The sequence below is a fragment of the Vigna unguiculata genome, chromosome 8 (genome assembly GCF_004118075.2).
Source record: "Vigna unguiculata cultivar IT97K-499-35 chromosome 8, ASM411807v1, whole genome shotgun sequence".
NCBI lineage: Eukaryota > Viridiplantae > Streptophyta > Magnoliopsida > Fabales > Fabaceae > Vigna > Vigna unguiculata.
Window position 1 is genome coordinate 31,585,534 of NC_040286.1, and position 19,146 is coordinate 31,604,679.

At 30.4% G+C, this 19,146-nt stretch overlaps 2 protein-coding genes across 6 annotated transcripts; both read right to left on the reverse strand.

Moving 5' to 3' along the window:
• Positions 1 to 259: 259 nt before the first annotated feature.
• LOC114193356 (glutamine synthetase cytosolic isozyme 2-like) lies at positions 260 to 7,889 on the reverse strand. 4 transcript variants are annotated; one of them, XM_028083113.1, is made up of 13 exons: positions 7,753 to 7,889; positions 6,311 to 6,396; positions 5,608 to 5,790; positions 2,562 to 2,720; positions 2,403 to 2,451; positions 2,187 to 2,293; positions 2,004 to 2,091; positions 1,660 to 1,788; positions 1,409 to 1,483; positions 1,258 to 1,311; positions 1,049 to 1,086; positions 795 to 954; positions 260 to 646 (listed from the first exon to the last, which is right to left on the reverse strand). In XM_028083113.1, exons 3-13 carry the CDS (start codon positions 5,679 to 5,681, stop codon positions 494 to 496), a joined length of 1,086 nt encoding a protein of 361 aa, XP_027938914.1. In that variant the 5' UTR covers positions 5,682 to 5,790; positions 6,311 to 6,396; positions 7,753 to 7,889; the 3' UTR covers positions 260 to 493. The 4 variants fall into 4 exon arrangements, with proteins under 4 accessions (XP_027938914.1, XP_027938916.1, XP_027938915.1 ...); XM_028083115.1 differs by lacking the exon at positions 6,311 to 6,396 and having other exon boundaries at positions 5,608 to 5,742; XM_028083114.1 differs by lacking the exon at positions 6,311 to 6,396 and having other exon boundaries at positions 5,608 to 5,782.
• A 3,704-nt stretch (positions 7,890 to 11,593) lies between these two features.
• On the reverse strand, positions 11,594 to 14,935 carry LOC114193009 (glutamine synthetase N-1). 2 transcript variants are annotated; one of them, XM_028082691.1, is made up of 12 exons: positions 14,684 to 14,935; positions 14,444 to 14,483; positions 13,770 to 13,873; positions 13,596 to 13,644; positions 13,379 to 13,485; positions 13,189 to 13,276; positions 12,824 to 12,952; positions 12,639 to 12,713; positions 12,503 to 12,556; positions 12,299 to 12,336; positions 12,055 to 12,214; positions 11,594 to 11,948 (listed from the first exon to the last, which is right to left on the reverse strand). In XM_028082691.1, the coding sequence occupies exons 1-12, from the start codon at positions 14,755 to 14,757 to the stop codon at positions 11,796 to 11,798; spliced, it is 1,071 nt and encodes a 356-aa protein (XP_027938492.1). In that variant the 5' UTR covers positions 14,758 to 14,935; the 3' UTR covers positions 11,594 to 11,795. The 2 variants fall into 2 exon arrangements, with proteins under 2 accessions (XP_027938492.1, XP_027938493.1); XM_028082692.1 differs by lacking the exon at positions 12,055 to 12,214 and having other exon boundaries at positions 11,594 to 11,888.
• Positions 14,936 to 19,146: the final 4,211 nt, after the last annotated feature.

Sequence of the window (19,146 nt, forward strand, 5' to 3'; positions counted from 1 at the left end):
AAGTTGGGCTGGGCCGTGCACAGAGAGTCCTCGTGCTGCTGTCAGCTATTAATGGGATCATTTAATTTGGACGCGTGTATTGGGCCCACCATTGGGCCCTACTACGAGAACGGTTTTATTTCTTGTTTCTTCTAGCTAGGAAGAATACGTGTACTTCTGACTTGTCTATTAGAGGCTGCTTCTTATTCTTTGTTCTTGTAGTTTTTAAAACCAGTCGTTTTCGTTTAAAAACGTATTTATATACACATGAGATGCCTCAAACAAAAGAAAATCACACAAAATAACATTAATATTGCTACTTGAGGTTCCAAAACTTGAAATGTACACAGAGGAAATGAAACAACAATTCTTCATCAGGTACTTGGTAGCACCAACAAACATGACCTAACATCCAAACAGTACAAAGAAAACATTAAAAAGCACAAATTATCATAGTAAACATATAAGCAACAAAGATCTGAGGAAGACACGTGTGATTGCTCTCAGACTACTTTCATGGTTTCCAAAGAATGGTTGTCTCAGCAATCATCGAAGTGACGACATAAGGGTCCATGTTAGATGCAGGCCTTCTATCCTCAAAGTATCCCTTCCCTTTCTTCTCTGTGTCCCTCCCTACCCTAATTGAAGCACCACGGTTTGCAACACCCTGCATTCCCACATCAACACCACCATCAATCACATAAACTAATAACAACTCAATGTTTTGATTTTATGACTCCTTTTAATTTAACATCAATTCAAAAAACTAAGTGACATAAGTAGAAGATTACAGTAACAAATGTTTCATTGCTTACCCATATGAAGGTGTTAATGTCAGCTGTCTCATGTTTTCCTGTCAAACGACGTTCATTGCCTTCTCCATAAGCAGCAATGTGCTCCTTGTGCCTCTTTTCCAACTTACTGATTGCGTTTTTGATTACTTCATAGCCACCATCACTTCTCATGGACTTGGTACTGCAACATTATATACATATAATCCACTTAGTCAAGTTTAAAAGTAAAGTGACACCATGTTAATTACTAACAAACAAACAAACACATTCATTACCTGAAATTCGTGTGAGCACCAGCACAATTCCAATCACCCTGGTTTTAAAGAACACGGCCAAAATGACATGATTTAATATCATTACACCAAATTCAATAAACCATATATACATAAGAAAGTATGCAGTGGTAATAACACATGAATGTTTTGATTGAATATGTAGAGAATCAAATATGGTCTCAGTTTTTTCATGAGTATGGGATACACACCTTAATCGGTTGAGGATCAAAAGAAAGCACCACCCCAGCAATCTCAGTGATCCTCTGTTAACACAGATAAAGATATTGCTGTAATATTTTCACAAAAAAAAAAATAATGAATTTGATTGTGAGGGTGACACAGTGTTCAAGTTCTAACAACCTCCAAAATGTAGCGAGCAACCCACAAGTCGTCACACGCAGAGATGCCAGCCGATGGACCAATTTGGAATTCCCACTACACATCATGAAGAATGAATTCAAATCAAAGTTAGAATGTGAAGAAAAAGAATACAAAATATAAGTCTAGAATACAATATAGATCAAGCAACATCCAGCTTTATCTAGAATTTGGCATTGGCTGAAACAATAGGGTTAAAGAATGATTAATATGAATATTTTATTTTAATTTACCTGACCAGGCATCACTTCTCCATTAATTCCAGTAATGTTAATGCCTGCATAAAGACAGGCTTTGAAATGCGAGTTCACAATGTCCCGTCCGAAAGCTTTGTTTGCACCAACACCACAATAGTAGGGTCCCTTTTGAGCAAGGGAAAAATTTCAATACACGTAGCAACAAGACAATAATGGACGGATAAGTTTAAATTGTGTCAAAATTTTAGAAACCTTTCATAGAAAAGATCATGTAAGTGGCCGGAATAATCTGACGAATGCCATACAAAAATTAAATGCTGGTGGTGATTTACATCAAACACCTAATCTTCATTTTAAAAATTGAAGAAAACGAATATCACCTGGGGTCCAGGAAAACCACCGATAGGCCATCCAAGAGGCCATTGGACATCTTTCTGCAACAAGGTGTATTCTTGCTCAATGCCATACCTAGAAGGAGATCATACATTAAGAATTATCGTAGGAAAAAGAAGAAAATGATAGTGAAAGGTCACTAGAAACTGCAAGGAAGCAACAATAAATACCAGGGTTCTTCAGCAACAACATCAGGATGGCTGAATATCTTTGCCGCATTATATCTCTTGTTGGTAGGAATGGGTTCTCCCGCAGCATTGTAAGTATCACACATAACCTGCAACCAATTGCAATTATAAGACATGAGATGTTTCCATCAAGGAAACATGTTTATCTGAAGATTTTTTTTTTTTCACACATAAAATAGCAGACAAGAAGAAACATACCAGAATGTTTTCACCCCTCCTGAATGGATCCTTGAAAATTGCTTGTGGACTGTTGTATTTGGTTAAGAGACAGAAGATTAATGAGAGTGTTCGGAAAAGAAAGAACCCTAAATATGTGATGGTCCAAATTTACCCTAAATAGAAGAATCAGAGGCTTACAATAATAGCACTTCACTATCTGCTCCAGGAGCTTGACCAGTGCTGGAACCATCATAGGTCCATTTGGGAAGCTCGGAAGGGTCATTAACCGGACCTGAAAGAGTCTTTATATCCAAGACCCGTGCCTTACTCCTCATGTCCATACCAGATCCACCAACCCTGTCATAATAAAAATCAAAAGGGGTTAAGAGTTGATTAAGCGTGTCGAAAACAATTGAAGCAAGAACATGTAGTAGTGCCAATGTGTGGTCAGTATATGCATTGGTGTGTGTAGTAAGCGAAACTTTAAATTTCAGTTGCGATTTCATCACATAATATCATAGAAAATTGACAAAAAAATGTGGTTAAGATAGGATGAACTAGCAATTTAAGTAGAGGATCATTGTTCAAACATACAAATAAAACCAAAATCAATATTATTCAAAGCAAACAAGCACAATATTATTCAGGTACATCAAGAGAATGTTTGCAGTATAGGTACATGTTACGTGAAAAAATTCAGTAAAATTGGGGTTGGTAGTGGATATTTAAGAACATGAGTTCCTTTAAATTTCAATCATAAATACTCCCAATTTAGAATGATTTCTTTTTTCTTTAAGGAGAGAAACAAGAATATCTGAAAAGAATGGGAAAGCAGAAGAAAGTTTCATCCAGATCAAGCCAACAAATGTAAAGAGATTCACTAAAGAAACATATTTTTGCTAAAGCAAAAACTAACAAAAAACAGGAGAATCTCTCAAACTCATTTTGAGTAGAGTGAGTATTTACACTAGCGAAAATAATCAAACTAGGAAAAAAACAAAAGTATTTGAAAAGAGTAGGAAAGAAGAAGAAAGTTTCAATCAAATCAACCCAACAAATGTAAAGAGGATTCACTAAAGTGACATATTTTTGCTTAACCAAAAAATAGCATAAAAATGGGGAATCTCTCAAACTCATTTTCACTTGAGCGTGTTAAGGGATTTTGTGTCCTTGTACAAATAGGTTAACTTTTTCATAACAATAGTATCAGAGCCTTGCAAGGAATCCAATGTCTCGAGTTCAAATCTTGGGGAGGAACCTACTCCAATAAAGGAGGAGTTCTGAATTCACCATACTTCTGAAGGAGGGACAATTGTTAAGGAATTTTGTATCCTTGTACGAACGGGTTAACCTTTTTGTAACAGAATAGCAGAAAACAAAAGAATCTCTCAAACTCATTTTCACTTAAGTAAAAACAATCAATCAAGGAAATAAACAAGAACATTTGTAAAAGAATAGGAAAGCAAAAGAAAGGTTAAATCAGATCAACACAACAAAGGTAGGAAGATTCACTAAGTGACATATTTTTGCTTAAGAAAAAATAGGAGGAAACAGGGGAGTCTCTCCAACTCATTTTTATTTGAGCATGTATTTTCACTTAAAAGAAAATACCTTTATTCCACTTGAAACATAGGATTAGACTGAACGAATAATTTCATTTGCTTGAGTAAAATTTTATAAAAATATAAAAGTTCTTGAGTGTCGATTGTTGTAATATTATTTTTTCACAATTTTGTTCCCTCTCTCTCGACTTTAACATTTTTTTTGAGTAATTTTGAGAGATGAAAGGAGGAGAAGAAGGAATCCCGGATCAATTAGAAAGAAAATTCAAGACTTATTCTTTTTCTCCTAAGGAAAACCATCATTATCACAGTTGACATATCTTTCTTGTATTGAAATTGTATGTAACATTTTTAAATATTTAAATAATTTGATCACCAGGCTCCTGAAGGAGGGACAATTGTTAAGGAATTTTGTGTCATTGTACAAACGGGTTAACCTTTTTGTAACAGAATAGCAGGAAACAGAGGAATCTCTCAAACTCATTTTCGCTTAAGTGAAAACAATCAATCAAGGAAAGAAACAAGAACATTTGAAAAGAATAGGAAAGCAAAAGAAAGGTTAAATTAGATCAACACAACAAATGTAGGAGGATTCACTAAGTGACATATTTTTGCTCAAGAAAAAATAGGAGGAAACAGGGGAGTCTCTCCAACTCATTTTTATTTGAGCATGTATTTTCACTTAAAAGAAAATACCTTTCTTCCACTTGAAACATAGGATTAGACTGAGCGAATAATTTCATTTGCTTGAGCAAAATTTTATAAAAATATAAAAGTTCTTGAGTGTCAATTGTTGTAATACTATTTTTTCACAAATTTTGTTTCCTCTCTCTCGACTCGAACATTTTTTTTGAGTAATTTTGGGAGATGAAAGGAGGAGAAGAAGGAAGTCCAGATCAATTAGAAAGAAAATTCAAGACTTATTCTCTTTCTCCTAAATCATTAGTGTAAAAGGAAAACCATCATTATCACAGTTGACATATCTTTCTTGCATTGAAATTGTATATAACATTTTTAAATATTTAAATAATTTGATGACTCGATTTTTTAACTAATATAAATTGATGTTGAAAAACATATCTTAAACCTGAGATTAAATCAAATCATCTGATATGTTTGAATGTCAAAAATAAATTTAAATATATTAGTTAAATCAAGTTTCGAAAGAAATTTTTTTATGATAATGAGATGAAAAATAAGATGTTATGATTAAATTTTTAAATATTCTAGTTCCAAAAATTAAATCAAAAGAACTCTTGAACTTCGAATAATATTGAAATTAAATATATATTTAATTAGAAAAGTACATTGAAAATGAATATGATAAATTTAATATGCAATACTTCTTTCAATCTAACAATTTTATTTATGAAGTTTAAAATTATTTTTATGAATATAAATCTTGAATAGATTTTGTTAAACACTCTTTTATGGAAATCTTTAGTGTAAGTTAGTCAGAGATATAACTAATGTGAATGCATAAATCCCTATGAATACTACACTAGAGTAGTAGTGTAGTAGTTACTAGAGTAGTTGTTAAACGCATGCAGGGAAAAGAAAACAAAATATTATCAGTACATCCATGCACACATAAGAACACATAGAGACATGCTATATTGCAACTCTTGTTTACACGTGCATGGGATGTGAATATGTGGTGAGAAATGAGATGAGACACTGACCATATATATTCCGCAATCACCTTCTCAGTAGCGTTGGAGAGGTTAAGGTTCATCAGATCGGAGAGCAACGACATCTTCTTCGAATCAAAAATTTCAGCATACAATCAGAGTTTCTCTTTCTATTCCCTTGTACCACTGTTTGGATACAAGGTTAGTGGACTTTATAGTGTGATCTCTGAAATGCTAAAACAATTTATAAATGTTATCACCAGATTGAAAAGAAAATCAACATACACTGGGGGGGACAACTTTCTGCAATAGGAATCATGCATGTTTCAAAAACCTACACTGTATATATAGGTTTTCTTCAAATTATATATAATACGTTTTTGTAACAAGATACACTGACATAACCTACACCTGAAATTGTCGCATTCTTCCATATCATTAATCACCTTGAGATCTATAACTTCATCACAGGTTTTGTTAGAAAACTCACCTTCACTGTTCCACTTTGATTTTTTTTCAGTGAATGAATAAATTAAAGAAGAGTACTTATGTCTTAAATTTTGTACAAATAGATCAATAACCTATACAAAAGAATGCACATCGAAATCTTTCAAAACATGACAGTCAATAACTAGAGATCCATCAAAGATTAAAAAGACCCTAAAGAAGATGCACATGAGACTAAAGCAGTAGCCATAAACTTGTTCTGTTGTTCCAAAATACACAACCAAAAACAGAGAGAGAAAGACCCTACACATGAATAAGTATAGGTAAAGTGTATAGAATGACGCATTCAAAGGTCACCAATACCATGGAACCCAACCAGGAGCCAAACATAACCTGAAGCAATAAGACATAATCAATATAGCCTGGACAGATTTTCATACCGAATTGAAGAGCTCAAAATCCTCATCTAAATGGAGAAAAAGTTGAGAAAAACAGTCATGAGAGAAATGCAAAGTTGTTTTTATCCCAAATATGTTCAGGTTCCACTTAATAAATATAAGTCCCTATTAAAAAGGTCTTGCATCTTTCTCACTTGTCAAACTAAGAACACACAATAATTATCATATCATAAGGATTTTAAGCATGAGAGAGGTGAAAAAACCTAATCACTATATGAAAAATTTACTGATAGAATTTTGTATTTCATCCAAACCCAAACTGTTACTTGTGTTAAACCAAATATTTCGTCAAGATCAACCTTCTTTTGTTTGAAGATTGACATTCTTATTCCTATGTTTCCAGATTTCCTCCACTATTACTTTGATTTATTATAGTGTTGTTATTGTATTACTAATGTTAAGATTAACATTCTTATTTAATTACCATCTTCGCTCCTTCTTATAGCTTCCAAGTTAGGGACCTAGTAGTATACATAAATGTTATACAAAAATATTACTTAACAAACTTAAGAAAATGCACCCACTTTTACAACCAACTTTAATGCTATAATAATATATATTACAATTTATATTAAAAAATATATATAATTAAAATATTGTTATTTTGACTTATTAAAGGACTGTTTTATGCTTAATGGATGTTAATAAACTTTTGAAAATATTAAACCAAAAAGTCATTATTAAATACAAAAAGTGCATAAGAACAATTCAAAAGTCATATTTTAAATTAAAAAAAAAATCAGATCATGGACAAGAATTGCACAATAGGAGATGTCAGATAATTAATAAGAGTATTTTTGTCTTGAGATGTCATATAGTAAGGGTATTTTTGTCTTGAGCTGTCATATACTAGGGGTATTTTTGTCTTCTAGAACCAGTGGAGATGTAGGAGAAATCATGGGGTGCAGAAAGATATATCTCCACAAACCATAGGTCCAGTGCTCAGACTATTGAAGTCCAACACATGCCTAATTGTTGCTTTAGTTTTTTCACAAAACCAACAAAAACATCACACAAAAAATAAAAAAGTGATCCAAGAATTATTCGGTGTAAATTACAAGCTTCTAATCCCTGCACGCACTTATGAGAAGCAACTATGAACAGGAGCAAGCCTTTCAAACAAAAAATTACGATAATTCTCAGAAGAACCTATTAAAAAAACGAAACTAATTTCTACTTGTAAGAATTCCAATTTTTTGAATCTATGCTAAAATCATGGTCATTTTCTTTCTTATGAGAAAAACTGGAAATGAGTGGAACTAAAAAGAAAGATAGAAATATAGGCAATTACCACAAGGATGTTTTCTTTGACCCAAGTTTCAAAAACTGGAAATGAAAACTTTTGTTGGTTTTGCAGCAGTAGAGAAAGTTGAAGTTTTGGAGAAAGATTTGAGAGAAAGAGTATGGTTTGACAGAGAGAGAGAGAGAGTGGGAATAAATAATGTAAAAATGGAGAAACAAAAATGCAAACAATGCCGCTTCTATCTCTTCTCCTTTGAGATGCACGTGTCATCTCCCTTGACACCTGCACTGGACAACATAGTCCTTAATCCTATGGCTAAAAATTCCTCATGCTAGTGAGCAATGTTGATGCTATTCATAAAATAACATTGTAATATTAATATGTTTAAAAAAAAAAGTTTCATAGTTCAGATTAACTTTCAGGTCAGTTACAAACACCTATACTTCTAATCTATGAAACATCCTGGGAACACTAAAAGAAACATGGAAACATTGGATACATGGTACAACAAGAAAAATCTCGGAAATTAAAAAAAGAATTCAAAAAACATTCAAAAGAAAAAAGGAAAAAACGTGGCAAAGCTAATTTGCATAACGGGGGCACAGCATGGCTGTCTATAACATTGACGTGTGGCTCAAAAAATTTCGAAGAAACTTTTCTCTCTTATGTTTTACACTCTTTTTCAAAATGCATAAAGGTCTCCTCTTCTTACCTTCTACAAATTTCTGCTCTATAATAGCTATCAATGGAGCTTTTCCTTTGTCAAATCCTCAATTAAATGCATTCTTTTACTTTAGTTCTACTTGATTTTAAGTTAGTTCCCAAAACAAACTTTATGTACGTTCCTTTTTCTATCATCAATGGTTTTAGGTTTGACACCGACTATTTAGTTGGTAAATTTTATGTATTATACTTTAACATTTTGATTTGTACATATCTCTCATTTTACTTTAACATTTTAATGGATTTATCTTTATATGTTTTATGCAGATATCATTAAAATATTTATTAAATTTGGAACTAAAAGAGAGTTTGAAAAATGTCATAAGAAGACCAAGATGAATGTCATTTCTCAATAAATGCTTATGGGTAACAATATTTTTTGTTTTAGATTTTAAGTTAGTATATGTTATTTCAAAAAATTTATGCAATACTATTTTTGTACATTAGTTTTCGAATGAAATGGACTTTATTTGGAAACTATGTTGATGAATTGAATGCATAATGTTGTTATTGTTGTACACTTTCACAAAGTCAAAGTCTTTCAAGGTATGTGACTTTGTTCATAAATTTTTTAATATTTTATTATATATTGACACATATATTAAATAATGTTTGTTTCGATAAATGTATGAATTGTACCAAGATAATTATAAATGTGATGGTAAAGAGAAAATAAAGCTTACAATGTTTAATAGAAGTTTTATAACTCACAAGATATTGGTGACATAATACAAAGTCTCTCTCACAACATCTCACCCAATTGTCTGAATCTTCTAATACCAACATTGAAGACGAATTTCTTCTACCATTAATATGAACTTTATTTGTCTTTTGCAATATGAAAAAAATCTCATTCAAATCTTCATGTCTCTTGCATTAATCACAAGTCCAATTTTGTTGAAAATTTATTCATACATTTAAGTCTCGCTAAAAACAAGAAAGGTGACTATTCTACAAAAATGAGAAAGTTTACTATTCTACAAAAATGAAAACTCATAAATTCACATAGTTTTATGATTTTGAGGATAAATTGTTAAAAATTTAAATGTGAATTTAAATTTTACCTTTAGTAAAAATAAAAAAGTTAAATATATATATATATATTTATTATTTAAAAATTTTGGATTGGAAATAATGTGAATTCCTTATATGAAATATTTCTTTAATATTAAGTCTGTAATTAATGATTCTCTCTCGAAATATGATCAAATCTGAATATCATATGCTTAGCCCCTTTCATTTTCAAATACTCTTAAACACACTTTTGTCACTGTTATAACTTGTAGCCGGATATTTTGTAAGCATCATGCATTGAAAATGTATCATATTAATATCTCTCCAAACAAACACATCCTCTTAAGTGAGATCCATTACTAGTTTTTTTAAGAGTTGTAACAAAATTATATTATTCTTTTGGCTTTTAGATATTATATTGTCTTGTAATTATAAGATTTTTTTATTAATTAATATCTAATTATATATATATATATATATATATATATATATATATATATATATATATTCAGTTGTCTGGAATAATAAATACTTTTTACGAATTACGCTGAACATGTTACCATACTCAATATTATCTTCTATATATTATTGTAACTTCGACTTTTATATATTTGTTCTTGAATGAATGAAGTTAGGACTAATAGTATTTCTACATTGTTGATTTGTAAATTACCTTTCTATTTGTGTTGAAATAGTTTTTTAATATCTCTTTTATAACAATAATAATAATACTAAGTTTACTAAGTGTAATATCGTGAAATATCTTCAAATTAATTTAATTTTCAACTTATCTTTTTCTTTAACTTTTTTGCCATAAAAACCATACTGTTATTTCTATTACAATAAATTAAAGAAAACTATGGTTAAAAATATAAAAGTTAATGAAATCATAGAACTAGAAAGGTAAAGAAAATTGTAGATTACTATTTAAAACATTATATATGTGCAAAAGAAAAATAAATTAAAATTTATATAAAGTCAAAGGCCAAAAGACCCTTAACTAGGCCATCAAAACAGGTCCCTCAGACCCCACTCCTCTAGTCAGGCTAATAAATAGTTGGTCCATCTCACTCAAAGTTCAACCCAAAAGAAAATTATTTAACCCAATTCATCATAGATTTGGGGATTAAACGGACCACTTTAATATATATAAAATAAAAAATGCTTTCGGACCCCAGAAGGAAAACAACAAAATTTTGATAATAAAATATTTAAAAAAATGTTCCGTACGGCAACACCAATCTCAAGAAATAACCTTTCTGCATGTATGTTTGCACCCCCTTGGCATGTAATGCCAATTTATTTCAGTTCATATTACTTTTTGCATTGGAATGTGAAATTCTTCTTCAGAACACTCAGAACACTGGTGAAACGGGTTCACACCAAGATCCAAGATCTGCATAACCAAACCCTATGACAGGTCCAAGAATTATCAGAAAGTTGTTCCCTTGGGACCAAACCTCCCAGCACAGCAGCTTCAAATAACAGAATACAGACATTAACTTAACGTACACACTCGTGAAGGCTATACTTTCTTTCTCAACACTGTCTTAAGACGCGTGTACACACTATATATTCTATCTGTCACTTCATAATCAACTCTTAACTATATCATAATAGTTTTGCATGGAAAGTAGTAATAAAGTTAGAGATACTTTTTAATTAATTTTTTTCATATTTTGATTTGGGGCTTTCTAAATAACATGTTCTGTTACTGTTTGGTTTCATGAACTTTGGCTTTGAAAGACATGAACTTTATCTATTTTAATAATATTTTGTAATCCCGAATCATGTAAGTACCTTAGTTAAAAATGAGCATTGTAAGCATATATTCACTTTAACCTTTTCTTTTTCTTATCTCCTTCTTTTAAGGTGGTCCCTTAGATTTTTTTTTTGATTTTTTTTTTGATTTTTTTTCAATTACAAAACAATGTTTTTCAGAGTATTGAAATGTGTGATGTTGACAAAACACTTTTAAACCCATAAGATATGTAAAATTATTAAAGTTGTGTTTGAAAAGCCGTCGCAGACTCGCAGTATCGATCAACAGACATTTTAGACAGACGCAGAAACAGAGATTCGCATGCACTTTGTTTAGTCAAACAGAAACCTGAATTGCTTCACAAATCGAAATTCGAACCGAACAACAACATAACACAAACTCTTGAAAGCCATAGAATTATTATTCCAAAACTAAAAACGTCGATCGAGGGAATGAAGCAACAAAGCCTAACATCAGGCAAGCTGGTCACAAAACAAGAGCGCACACAGAACAGAAATGAACAAATTGATAATCCTAAGGTTGAAGCAACTATGCATAGCAGAAGCCATGAGTGGTCGTGTTTTCAGGTTGCTTATGGTTTCCAAAGAATGGTTGTTTCAGCAATCATGGAAGTGACGACATAAGGGTCCATGTTAGACGCAGGCCTCCTATCCTCGAAGTATCCCTTCCCTTTCTTCTCTGTGTCCCTCCCTACCCTAATTGAAGCACCACGGTTTGCAACACCCTGCATTCCCACATCAACACCACCATCAACAACGTTAACATAACATTCAATGTTTTGATTTTGTCGTAAATAAACTATACTACTACGATAAAACTTTATGGCTTACCCATATGAAGGTATTCATGTCCGCTGTCTCGTGCTTTCCTGTCAAACGACGTTCATTGCCTTCTCCATAAGCAGCAATGTGCTCCTTGTGCCTCTTTTCCAACTTGGTGATTGCTTTTTTGATGACTTCGTAGCCACCATCGTTTCTCATGGACTTGGTACTGCAACATTATACACATATCATCTCCTTGTTAGCCATAAAAATGTGACCTTATGCCATGTTAATCACAAACTACCATGATTACCTGTAATTCGTGTGAGCACCAGCACCATTCCAATCACCCTGTTTTGCAAGAGCATAACCAAAATCAATAACCATAGACCAAAAAGGATTACATACATGTTCAATGTTAATTTACTTAAATCTAATTTTTACCGTATGTTTTGATTATAGAGAGCCAACGTGACCTCAATTTTTGTATTATTGAAACAGGATTAGTATTATTCACCTGAATTGGTTTAGGGTCAAAGGAAAGCACCACTCCAGCAATTTCAGTGATCCTCTGGTGATACAGAGAGAAAATATTCTTAAGAAACTAGTGATGGACCAAGTTGTAGCTACTAAAGTGTTAAAGTGATAAATACCTCCAAAATGTAACGTGCAACCCATAACTCGTCAGCAGCAGAGATACCTACCGATGGACCAACTTGAAACTCCCACTATCATCATGAAGAATAATTGAATTAAGAGAGTTGAAATTCTAAAACAACAATCCATTAGAGAAAAAAAAATGATGAACATGAAGATTATGACGCATATTTCAACTTACCTGACCAGGCATCACTTCTCCATTAATTCCACTTATGTTAATACCAGCATAAAGACATGCTTTGTAATGTGAGTCAACAATGTCACGCCCGAAAGCCTTGTTAGCACCGATACCACAATAGTACGGTCCCTGTGGAGCGAGAAAAAAAAAATACAGAGAATGCATGAAGCCATAAGTCATTATCAAAGCATTATAAAAAGTGAGTTATGGCATAAAAAGAAGTCAGCAATTTTAAGTTAGTTTCAAAAGTTAATAACCTTTCATCAAAAGAAATATACATGTCATCAATAAAATGTGTGCATTATTAATTAAAAGCTTAATTATTTGTTAGTGTGATATTAAAGATTGAAGAAAGGAATTTTGACCTGGGCCCCAGGAAAACCACCAAGAGGCCATCCAACAGGCCACTGAACATCTTTCTGCAACAAGGTATATTCCTGCTCAATGCCATACCTGTTTGGAGATCATCATGTGACGTTTATATCCGAGAAAAAAAAAAGAGAATAAAATCATAGTAAAAGTTCATTAAAAACAACTGCAAGGAATCGACTATACCAAGGTTCTTCAGCAACAACATCAGGATGGCTAAATATCTTTGCCGCGTTATGTCTCTTGTTGGTCGGGATGGGTTCTCCAGCGGGAGTGTAAGCATCACACATAACCTGAAATCGATTACAGTTGAAACATATGAAATGGTTTCACCATGGAAACAAGTTTAAGTGATGAAAGATTTGTTCATTACAGATTAAATAGTAGAGAAGATGAAACATACTAGGATATTGTTACCCCTCCTGAATGGATCCCTGTAAATTGTTTGTGGGCTGTTGTATTCATTAAGATACTCAACATTAATAACAAAATTTTGGAAAATAACCAGTCTTAAATACGAAAGAGTAAAATTGCAAGAAAATGAAGCAATACTGAGAAGAAATTATCAAATACATACTATAAGATAACTTCACTATCTTGTCCAGGAGCTTGACCTGTGCTGGAACCATCGTAGTTCCACTTTGGAAGCTTCGAAGGGTCTTCAACAGGTTCAGAGAGAGTCTAAAATCCACAATCATTTTTTATTTGCATTACTAATTACTAACAGCAAAAATAAATAAAGCTGACATACATATATACATTCTTCATACTGGAATTTGTACTCATTTTCTTAAAAATCTGTAAACCACCAATAAGATCTACAGTTTAAAATAAATTAAAAAATAAATAAAATGTTTTACGCGAAAATCATTTATTAAAAACATAGCCAACTAGTGTTCTATATATATTGCTTGAACAGTTCAAAAGAGAGATGGTGATTAAGTAATCAAAAAGAGAATCTTTTAATAAAAAACATTTAAAAATCATAATAAAACATATTTTTACATATTCCAGTTTTTAACCAAGTATCCCAACATATGCCTAATAAAAAGATATTTAAAAAAAAAATACTAGAGACCTATCCTGAAGGAAGCCTTGGGTAAGGTACTTCATTTGAAAAATTTATATAAACTTGTACTCTTTTCAAAGATTTTCCAAACAGTACTCCAAAAAATTTATGAGACCAAATCAAATAAAGGTTTTCTCCCTTTTTGTTTTCTTTTGGTGAGAAAGAGTGAAGAAGTGAGTTACCCTTGCTTTGCTCCTCATGTCCATGCCAGATCCACCAACCCTAAACATGGAGAAAATACAAGAGTTGAAGTGTTTATTAAGCTCAGGTAAAAGAAAAGAAAGAGTTAGAAGCAATGGTGAGTGAAACCATCATGCAACATCGCAATGGTCATTTTGATAGTGCAGGGGAAACAGAGGACGTGTGAGTGTAGAAAAAAAAAAAAAAACCGAACTGAACCGAACACCGAACCAAGCACTAACCATATGTACTCGGCGATGACTTTCTCAGTGGAGTCGGAGAGATTAAGGTTAACAAGATCGGAGAGTGACGACATCTTCGACAAACCAAAAATTTGAGCAGAGAGTATTTGGATTTGGACAGAAGTTTTCTCTTTCTCTTCCTTTCAGTGTGCTGATAGAAGGTTGCTGCAGTGGGTTTTATAGTGTTTATGCTTATGCTAATCTCCCAGTTCCCGAAACAAAGTAACAAATACACTAAGATAAAACTGTAACAGAATGCTCGTACATTACATGTCCTTTAACCGGAAAGAATAATATTGTTATATTTTCGGAGAGCTTTATAAAAAAAAAAAGTTAAATATGATCCTTGACTTTAAGGGAATTTTGAAATTAGTTCATTTCGAAATTTTAGATTAATTTAGTCATTCATCTTTTAAAATATGTGAATTTAGTACTTTTAATCAAATTTTGTTAGGTTTATTTGATTTTTCATATACATTTCATTATTGTACTTGAGTTATTTATATTGTTTGACATATTTTTGTTTTAATGTTAAATCAAATACTATCAGTAAACGTGCTTGAAATGTCAAATAAACATAACAAAATTTGATTAAAAGGACTAAATCTACGTATTTTGAAAGATGAAGGACTAAATTGGTTCAAAGTTTCGAAATAGACTAATTCCAAAATTCATTGAAAGTTAAGGGACCAAAAACATATTTAACCCTATAAAAATTTGAAGATAATCTTATATATAAATATAAATAATGTAGTTCAATAGTGACTATTTATTTATTGCATGTGATTTAAGCTAGCTCAACGTGTTATTTAAACCCCAAAGGTCATTTCATAGAATTTTTCTTTTTTTTTATGACAATGGTTATTAAATTTTGCCTTTTCATCTTTAGTAATTATCAAATATCCTTCTATTTTTCTCTCACCATTAAACATTATAATTAATATTAAACCATACAATATATTGGGAAAAATATTTCAAATTATATTTTAGTGAATTACCAATTTAATCTCAAAGTGATGAAAGCTTGAAATTCAGACATTTTAGTCTTCTGAAGAAATAAATGTTTATGAAACTTTACTTCATGGTTCGTTTTGACTCCTTCCTAAAGTAATATTATAATAGTGAATTTTTTTTACTGTTGAGAATTAAATAATCTTATCTTACACACAAACAACTTCGCAAAATAAAAATTAACATATATATATGTGCAACATTTTGTATTTTTACATTAAATTTTGAATTTAAACATATAATAACTTAAGCTTGCCTTGGATAGGTACTTTTACTCTACAAAATATTTAAATATTTTAATTTTGAATTATTTAATTTTTTAAATATTTTATATGAATAGGATTACTAAAATTTATTAAATTTTAATTTCTATTTTAAATAAAACATTTTAATAATACACCAAATACAAAAAATTATTCAAATATCACACAGTTAATACTTAAAAAAATTATCAATATGACTGATATTTTCTTGTTAATATTAATTTATTTTTAAGTCAAAGTTTCTGAAGTTTTTTTTATTGATATTAACAATTTTTTTCTTGATAACGTAGGTTAATATATATTGTTTTCATTTGATATCTACCAAAACTATTTAGATCATCAACTTTAGATTAATTTAGTGACTTGTTGAAGTTTATTTTATTGACTTTTTGTAATAATGTCAACGAATAAATGTCAACTCATAATTAGTTGATATTGCTCTAAAGTTTCCCCAATGTTAGAAGAAAAAATATCCAAATTATTGACAAAAATAACAACAAATGTTAATGAGATAACACAAAGAATTACTATAAATATTGCAAAAAAATATTAATTATGACAAACGTCAACAGAAAAAAATCTAACAATAATCTAAATAAAAGAGATGTAATTTTATTAATTGATGATGTGGAAAGTGATGTTTGAATTACGATAGGAGAGAAGGAAAATATGATAAAATGTATTTAATTAACTAATCATCTAAATAAAAGATTGAAAATGAACATTATATTTCTCAAATCAATCTCATCAAAAGTGTAAAATGTTCCAATGATAATAACAAATGGTTAAGGAAAATTATAATACGATATCTATTTTTTTACTTTATTTTAATTTTTTTTATGTGACTTAGTATGAGTTATTAATTTTTTTAAAAAAACAATAATAATGTATTAACTAATTATCCACACACTAAAGTCAGACATTAAAAATATTATTCATTAAAATAGTTAAATACCACCTTAACTAATGGGTTAAAGTAACAGTTTCTTTCTTCTGTATAATAAACCAACTGATTCATGTTTTTTTTTCTTCATTGATTAAATTGACTGTTATATTTAATATTTTGAAAAAAGAAATATTAGCAAAGCATATAAAACTCATTATATTTACGCCAGAATCATATAATATTTACATAAAACTCACCAAGTAGTATATAAATTTCTTTTTAATAATATTTATGAAATTATAATATATTTATGTTAACGAAGAGACATTTGAGCTCTTTAGTAATCGTTGCAGGTTAATTGTAAAACTGTCAAAATGGATTGGAATCCGCGAGCTAACTCAGTCTATCACGAGTTCGGATCGAGTTAGATTAAAATACTTTTACAAATTTTAATATGGGTTGATTTTTGACTCGGTCTACCTAGAACCCGGCTCACCCGAGTTGAACCCGTGGTGAACCGGGTTGGCTCACCAACCCGTAAATAAAGGGTTATACAAGTGTTTTTTTGTTAAGTTGACATTTGTATTTGGATTAGATTAGGTTTTTTTTAGCCAACACATAGATAATTTGTACTTTTCTGATTTTGGTTTGTATTGAAATTTTTTTATATTTTAATTAGAATTATAATTTAGTTTTGATTGAAAAAAATTGTATATTTTTAATTAAGTGAGCTCGTGAATCAACCTGTTTAACCTATCAATCCGTGATGGACCGGATCAAGTTCAAATTTTTTTAGCTCGCTAGTAAGTGAACTGGATTGAGTTGACTCACTAAGTGATCAACCCGTGGTGGGTTGAGCCGAGTCGGGTTAGGTTACCCGCTTTAACAGCTCTAGTTAATTGTGAGAGGAAAACAAATTCTACCTGAACTTTTATTATGATTAATTTGTAGAATAAAACTCAAATCAGCTATTAGTAAAGAAATTAGAGGCAAATTATCATTAAAACTTCTTTAATCAAACCATATTTCATTACAAACCTATATGGTGTGTTCTAATATCAATTTTGAGGAAAACTCTATCAAATGAACTAAATTTGTAGGTATAGGATAGTTCACGAGAAAAAAAAAAAGTATATTAATTACTTATATTTAATTTTTTAATATTGGTTAGCATATATGTCATAGTCAGAATATTTATGTAAATCACACTATATATCTTTTTTTTAAGAAACAAGATATATGATTATTATTGATTGGAAATTAAAAAGAAAATTTTAAAACCAAAAAGCAATAAACCCAAAACAAAAGGATACATACATAAGTGACTAAGAAACACACTCCATTTTGAATCTCACACGCAATTTCTGTAAATGGTATGATCCCTAGAAATATCATAGGTATAAGTTTTATATTTTTGCACATAACTAAGGTCATTTTAAAAGAAAATATAAAATATCATAGGTATAAGTTTTATATTCTATGCAGGATAACATACATTTTAAGGGTTTAGGGGATAATACGTTTTTTTCAATATATTTTTTTGCATGTTTTTTAGAAAAAAATTTATTTTAATTTCTACATAAAATCTACTCATAAAAATTGTCTATGAGCCAATCCACACTTTTGTCAAAATCACAATTGTGGTGAAGTTAAATAAAATGCAATTGGAATTGTTGTTCATTTAGTAACCCATGCCAAAGAAAAAACACTTAATTTTTGTCTTTATAGAAAAAAAAAAAAAACTCTGAATAATTTATTAAATTCAATCCTTACATAAACGACAATTAAAATCTAACCTCACAATCTGTACACTTTATTTTGATTTTTATATTAAAAAAAAAAACTGTGTTTTGATCCTCACATAAAGAACAATTCGATAAAATCCAAAATTATGCTAACAATTCGATAAAATCCAAAATAATGTAAGATTTTCATTTGTAAAGACTAAAATTGAAAGTTATTTAAGATGGAGAAAAAAGTTATTAAGTTAATCTTTCATTGCCTACTTAATTTTCTACAAAAGAAAAGGAAGTGAAGGAGAAGAGACAATTTATCTTACTCAAATATAAATAAGGTTAAAAATATAAGTGAATATTTTATTCATTATTGCGTTTAACTTTCATATATAAGAAGAAACTTTATTCTCCTAAAGGATATCATGGCATGGGTCATTATTAATATCTCTTTTCGAATAATGTTAAAACTATTTTAAGTCACCAATACCTTTGTTTTCTGAAATTTAAAATATTTTCAAACTATTCTTTTATTTTCTTAATTACACATATTTATTTTAATTTTATAAA